This window comes from Sphaeroforma arctica (assembly GCF_001186125.1).
Source record: "Sphaeroforma arctica JP610 unplaced genomic scaffold supercont1.533, whole genome shotgun sequence".
Taxonomy (NCBI): Eukaryota; class Ichthyosporea; order Ichthyophonida; genus Sphaeroforma; species Sphaeroforma arctica.
The window spans coordinates 4140-10955 of NW_014040025.1; the positions used below are offsets into that span (position 1 = coordinate 4140).

At 40.5% G+C, this 6816-nt stretch overlaps 1 protein-coding gene and 1 non-coding gene across 2 annotated transcripts; both read left to right on the forward strand.

The window, feature by feature from the left end:
- Positions 1-1100: 1100 nt before the first annotated feature.
- On the forward strand, positions 1101-2639 carry SARC_07030 (hypothetical protein; the record flags this gene model as incomplete). The annotated part of the gene is made up of 3 exons (XM_014299034.1): positions 1101-1294; positions 1586-1656; positions 2469-2639. Coding segments are annotated over 3 exons (436 nt in total), but the record flags the coding sequence as incomplete, so codon positions are not given.
- Positions 2640-6289: 3650 nt separating this feature from the next.
- SARC_30153 lies at positions 6290-6397 on the forward strand. Its single transcript has one exon. It is a non-coding gene; the product is annotated as a tRNA-Leu (tRNA).
- The last annotated feature ends 419 nt before the right edge of the window (positions 6398-6816 follow it).

Genomic DNA, 6816 nt, shown 5'->3' on the forward strand with positions numbered 1-6816 from the left:
TTATATATCTCTTTATGCCTACGTGTCTTTGTGCCTGCTTGTCTGTGTCTGTGTATGTGTTTGTGTCTTGTGTGTGGTTTAAATGTGTGTTTTTGTTAATAGATACAAACAGCCATAGAAATCAAAACACAAAGTATATGTGTACGTATGTTATGTTTTTTTGAGCACTAATCCATATATGGATGTGCACTGTATGTATGTGATTTATTTTTATTTTTGTGTATAATATGTATGTAGGTGGTTGATACCATCGTCCTGCCATTGCATGGAGTCAATGATTGCTCGTTTTGGGTGAGTGGGCTTAAATTCTCGTCCGGGGAACTTGTATTTTATACAATATTTTATATAAATTAAATGCATTTCTCACTGTACCATCATGAATAGTTTACTTCAGGTCTCGTTTGTTTACATATGCTTAAATCGTTTCCAGTGTAATACATTAAGGATATGCAGCGTCCGAGGGTTCGCCTCGGCTCAGAACCCCCTTGAGGACAAGAAGCCTGCGCAAACATATAAACTCCCGGCAGGGGAGACGGATGATTTCTGGGATCTAGATAAACCTCAAAAATATGAAACAGAAGTATCGCCAAAGGAGGCAGAGGAGCGATTTTGGAATCCTGAAAAGACAGACACATCGAAGAACAATAAAAAGTGTGTATCTTCATTTTTCAGTTGGACTTTATTTCGCGCTAGTCGATATTTAGTACTCTATTTTCCCCTATTGTTGGGCGATGCATGCTATATCACTCTATGCGAGTTCTTCCTTCCTATGAATGGCTATTACAAAATAGCTTCCTGTAAACAGGTTTGAAAGATACACTCGACAGATAGAAGTCAGAACTGAAGATGAAAGTTAATATTCCTAGCAGAGTATCTGTCCAAGTGCTGATCGAAATACATCAGAATATAATACAAGTTCGAATTGTGGTCGAAAGTAGATTTAATGTACTAGAGTTGTTTTAGCCGCCAGAACTGTGTTTTCAAACATCCTTTAAGCAAACAATGTAGCGGTCCCCGAACTGGGCCAGAATCGAGGCCGAGTACGTTTTTACAGTTGTACCTTTTCCAATAGTTCTCGATCATTTTATGTTTTCCTATAGGAAGGAGGAGTTTGTCTCTCAAATGAGGTGGAAACTTCACAGTCCTACGAAATTGGAAGTCACCAAAATACAGTACGGAGATCTTGAGCTGGATGAGAATGCTAGCAAAGAATCAAAGAGCACTGCCTTGCTTAACCTTTTAACGGGCTTGACACAACTTCCAGAGGCGGAAATCAAACGCAGCGCAGAGGCCGGTATGTAGCTTCTGGCGGATCGGTGTATTTGACTCGTCGTGTATGATTTAATCCGGTCAACGTATACTTTGTTGAAAGCGGATAAGAATGTTCAATACGCGTGGCGTGTGTTGCTGGATGACCGAAGTGCGCATTCGGTGGTTTTTCAATTGCTGATGATGTACAAATGGCGTCTGAAATGCGGTATTATTTGGGTCAGTTCGTAAGCTGAACCGGCTTAATCCACAATGTGCTGTGTAGACAATATCTACAACTTGGCCTATACTGACAATATACGTTTGGATCAACCAGGTGGACTCTGGCGATTAGGAAAGCAAATCAGAACTCCGTATAGTCTTCCATTGCAATCTAAGGGTAGCAAGGTAAGATCTGACTGGCAGCTTTAACCAGGTCGTAATGTTCTATTTGAGTTTGTGATTGTGCTCGATTGCTGATGATTCGAATATTAATGGGGTGCGATAGCATCTGATATTATTTGTTCGAGACTGGTACACTTCTAACTAGGTGGTCTGTAGTGTTTAGTGTGCAGAAGTAATAAAAGAGTACCAGACGATCGTAACATTATGTAAGCACTTTTCATACCTTGTTGATAAATAGAGTTTCAAACTGGAATCATGCAGAATTTGGCGCAGCACTGTCACTCTTTGTATTGATATAAGAGTTGATGTATTTTCATGCACCTCCACTGTGTATTTATCAAAATACCATAACCCTGGTATACATTATACTTCATTTTGAATCTTCATATTTGTTGGCTCGTACAAAGCAACAAAGTGCGAAAGCGGAATGTCCAAAACTATGCACAGAGACACTTATTCTCAAGATCGATCTGCAACTCGTGAATCTCAACAAAAAGTTGTTGCAGTCGATCTAATTTTCATATTTCATTGTACGTCTATGCAGTACTTGCAAACCTTGTACTTAATACCGGTATCATGCAAGAACTTCATATAGTTGATGCCACCACACTGTCAATTGGTTCTGCATGATTTCTACTTCTTCAATCTTATCGCAATCTTGGGTTGTAGATCTGCTGTAGCCCCTGAGCATCATTGCTTCGTGTCTTCCCATCGTTACATATGGGCCGCAGTTGACCACGAACTCATTTTTATCTGTTACACTGCCAAATGCGATTGTATCGTGGTTGTTCTATATGCACGCTTCCTCTCTGCAGGCCAACTTCTACTATAATAAAGAATTTCTCGACTGGAGGCCAGTCAGGGAACCGGTGCTAATAGCCGATAAGGGCCCAGGCCAGTACAGTGTATACTACAAACCACCAGGCATGCATCTTAAGGTACTATTAGACGCTTTGCTACCACCCACTAAAGCACAGTGTCTGTAAAGATGTTTAGTAGTAAGCGATTTAAGTTGTCGAAGCGTTGTCGGACTGTCTGTTATATACGGAGAACAGCCCACATCAAGCAAAGGTATTTTGCCGATCGCTCACGCTGACAGCATATGTGTTCATTGGCATGCTGGCGCTTCCGTTGTCTCATTCTAAACACTTAGGCGGACACACAAAAATGCCTCATCCGGCTTTACACGCTCCGCATTATAATCATCATTGACCTGGTATTTATCTCTAATCCGTACCACTCTAGGGTACTAACTATGGAGATCTAAATACTTTGAAATACTTTGTCAGTAAAGCTGCTCCAAAGCGCGACGTGAGGTACATCAACAACTTGGACTTCGCTATTGGTGGTATGTCAATTTTGAAATATATTTTACATTTGGAAATGATACTCGCGGCATGGACTTATGTTGTGTATATTGCATTTCTCCTGCAGCCCAGCATAAGTTTTTCATTTTCTCGAATTCGGAAACATGTTGGAATGCCTCGCTTTGATGTGGAGATTATAACTTTCATAACACGGGTTATATTTCTCGATTGATCTTCAGTGTCAATTTCATAATTTTGCTGCGATCGGTTCGTCAGGTGCATCGGATTTAGCAGTTCTCACAAAACACAATTTCGCACCAATGAACGACCCCATTGAAGTAATATTCTGCATTTACACAGGCGTGATCATCGTGGCACACACACGGACCTCCGAATTGAAGTTTCAAGAAGTATGTTAACCATCTTCAATACGAACTCAGTTTATTCTGATTGAAAAGTACATGAGCAATCTTTAGTCCAATCACTATGTACCTTTGTTACAACACGGAGTGTTTATCTGTTTTTATGATTGGAGGAGTATCTGGCAAGCTGTAGCATCCTCTTTCTGAACTTGGATATGAAGTTGTGCGCACGAGTCTGGCATCAATGAATATGCACATTAAAGTAAAGATTAGTTTTTGCAATGAGTTCACTTTCGCTTATTCTGGTTGTTGCAGTGCATGGATGCTGGAGGGTACAAGGAGCGGTGGATTGCACAAGTCCACGGACGCTTAAACCCACCAACCGGTAAAATCGTCACGAAGAAGCAAACCGCTACCACATCGAGCAGGCAGTATGTTTCCGTTATATTTATGTGTTGTAATAACATTGTGTACCATCATTGTTTATCGAGTTGATACTCATCGGAATTGAGTTCAGGAATGTGTGCATTTGTTGCTTTAATCGCGTTATCGGTATTCACAGTACCGGAAATGTGTATTGCGTTTCTAGTAGGTGAAAGTATCGCTAGTGTTTTAGAATGTAGAGACTCAAAACGAATACATTGCTTCAAAAGCAGATATCATAGTAGTACGTGTAAGAGATTAGTGTACAGCATAGTACAACCCTGCACAAATAGCATGTGCCATATTTGTTTATCTTGCTACGTCCACCTGCTCTCTCTTATTGTATCATCGCTTGAGAAATATTGTGTCGCTTGCGTACAGGAAACGAAGGGGAGGAATGAGAGCACCTGAGGTGAAGACCCACTACAGCAACGCTATATACAATGAAGCTGGCGATTTCAGCGTAGTCACACTCACAACTGATGAGCGCAATGCGCCTGTGCAGTTTGCTGAACATTTGCAGTCTGTTGGAAATCCAATCGTTAAATCTCATCTAACCAGACCAGAAGGTATGGTATTATATGATATTCGGTTATTGTGAGCTATTTAGTACACCTAGGTCGTACATATATAGCTCAGCTCGAAGAACCGTATCGTGAACCTACTGTTAAGTACGACGTGTCTGCGAGCCACGCTGGAGAGTCGATGTACTTTTGCGTATGGTTATGACGATTATTTTCTAAGGTTTTCATAGAGCAAGCTGTATTGTCTTTTTGTAGTTAATTGTGCCTAAAGGCGTGGATAAGGTACATAAGGAAATGATATGCACGCCTAAGCGGTAAAGTTGCTGTGCGCGTGTATGGTTCTACTTGCTCTCTGACCTGCACATTCTTCCTGTGTTATTTCGATCTATATTCGTGTATTATAAGATCGGGGTCGTACGCGACTATGTCCAATTTGTCATATTGCAACATGACGTGCCCCGGTGTATTGGGCCCGCTTCTTGTGAGAGCAAACGCCTTGCTTACCGTATCCAGTCAATGAGTAAATCATAATGCTGTACATATTACAAATTCCCACTATGCCGCGATCGTTAAATATTTCTCGCCACCCCAAGAAGCAACCACATTTGTTAGTACTGATGCGTGACTTTTGGTACTGATGCGTGACTTTTGGTACTGATGCGTGACTTTTGGTACTGATGCGTGACTTTTATCGGCTTTCTACCTACAGAATTCGAATCACAAATCAGTGAATCCGATAACTACACATATTTGAATCTGAACTTGGCCGAGATCAAATTCTGGGATCCGTTCTTCCAACGCACTCGTGTGATGACAATGCCCAGTGATCCGAAGTGACACTAGATTAAAATTAGCCATTAAAAGATTCGACAGGCAAATGGTGGTGACTATAGAATGAGCTTGTGGTGTTTACTGTTATGTTGGGCGACTATGTTGCATGTACAGTAGGTATATAAATCCTGAGCAGATTTAATGCATGTAGTGAGCGTGTTGTCGGAGTTTTCCTTCAACATGGATAATTTGAAGTTTAGCTTAGCTATTATTATTCTTAGCTACTTCTGAAATACATACCTCGCAGATAGGAGAGCGTACCCGACATTAAAAGTTATGACGCTCAACCGATGCTCCTCTATCGAAAGCTTGGATGTGACTATTATTTCCAAGCTTTCAAATAAATGGTTGCCAGCACGCAAATAAAAAAATATAGTGTTGGCGCGACACCTGTGCTGTTTCTTACCCCTAAGGAAATTTAAATAGGATAGCTCAGCACATACTTTATATATGAGATTATTGCAGAACCGGACCCTGAAGAATATGTTCAAAGCATCAAATCTACTATATCCGGATCATTGTGAAAATGACCATGTTGTCGTGCTGTGCACTTTCCACATCCTTCTGTTGCACTTCCTCGTTTAGTTGCTCGTCGAGGTAAGAATCCTGTCCCTTTCGGCATGCACATACAATATCTTGTCCCTGATGTAAGCTCTGAGCGCTTGTCGTACAGGCGTGGCCATATTATTGAGCTTTAGTTAATCTAGAATTTAAGACAATTCTATGCCTGAACCAATGTACTGTAGGCGTCCCAGTACCAAAATCGGGTAAATGAATTCTTATGCAATTAACAAGACTCAAACCGCAATACTGATACAATATTACATTTCAGCAGCGGTCGCAAGCACAACTTACTCAATTTTCTGTATTCTCACTTCATTTAAAATGCTTGTTAACTCGTATCTTCCCCCTTTGAGTCGAATATGAATTTGAATCGCCATTATTTTAGTTCCTACGATTCAACCTTTGATAGGTTTGAAGTCACAAATGTAACTTCTGCTTTCAGTGGAACTATATACGTGCTATATGTCTAATTGCTTATAGTGCATATTGTTCGACAGCAATGACTTAAAATTGTAGATTTCGCTCCAAATGAACCGTTGCAAACAAGTATATAGTACGAAATCCTGACTTACAAAACCAAAAGTATATTGAAATATATATTTTGTAATATACTGACCATTTCAGAAGCGAGATGACCGAGTTGGTTAAGGTGCTAGCTTAAGGAGTTCCACTATCATGGACCAGTAATACGCTAGTCTCTTCGGAGGCGCGGGTTCAAATCCCGTTCTCGTCAGATTTTTTTACTTCGAGTCGTTCCCCTTGAAATTGGATATCCTTTGACGCTGTGGTTTTATCTTGTGTTATTATCCAATTCTTGGAAACAATCTAACACGGCGCGGTGGAATAATGTGAAGGCTTGTCGACATAAATTTCTGTTCATGGTCTATTTAGATTCGAACCCGTCTCCGATTTGGCCTGTCGCCAGTGTCATTCACATTTACTTCGTTAAGGTTGTTTTATATTCTTGTATATGAATCAGAAAGAGATGGGTGGGCAACCTCTCATTCTACAAGAAAATGTGTGCCTCCCAAAATGTGATGTGTGTGTAGTTTGTGATATATCGATAATTTGACCGCGCCTTATAATTGAATTATAAAAACATTATTTTATTCTTTCAAGCTCACTCGTGATCCATCCAGATAATCCAACTGT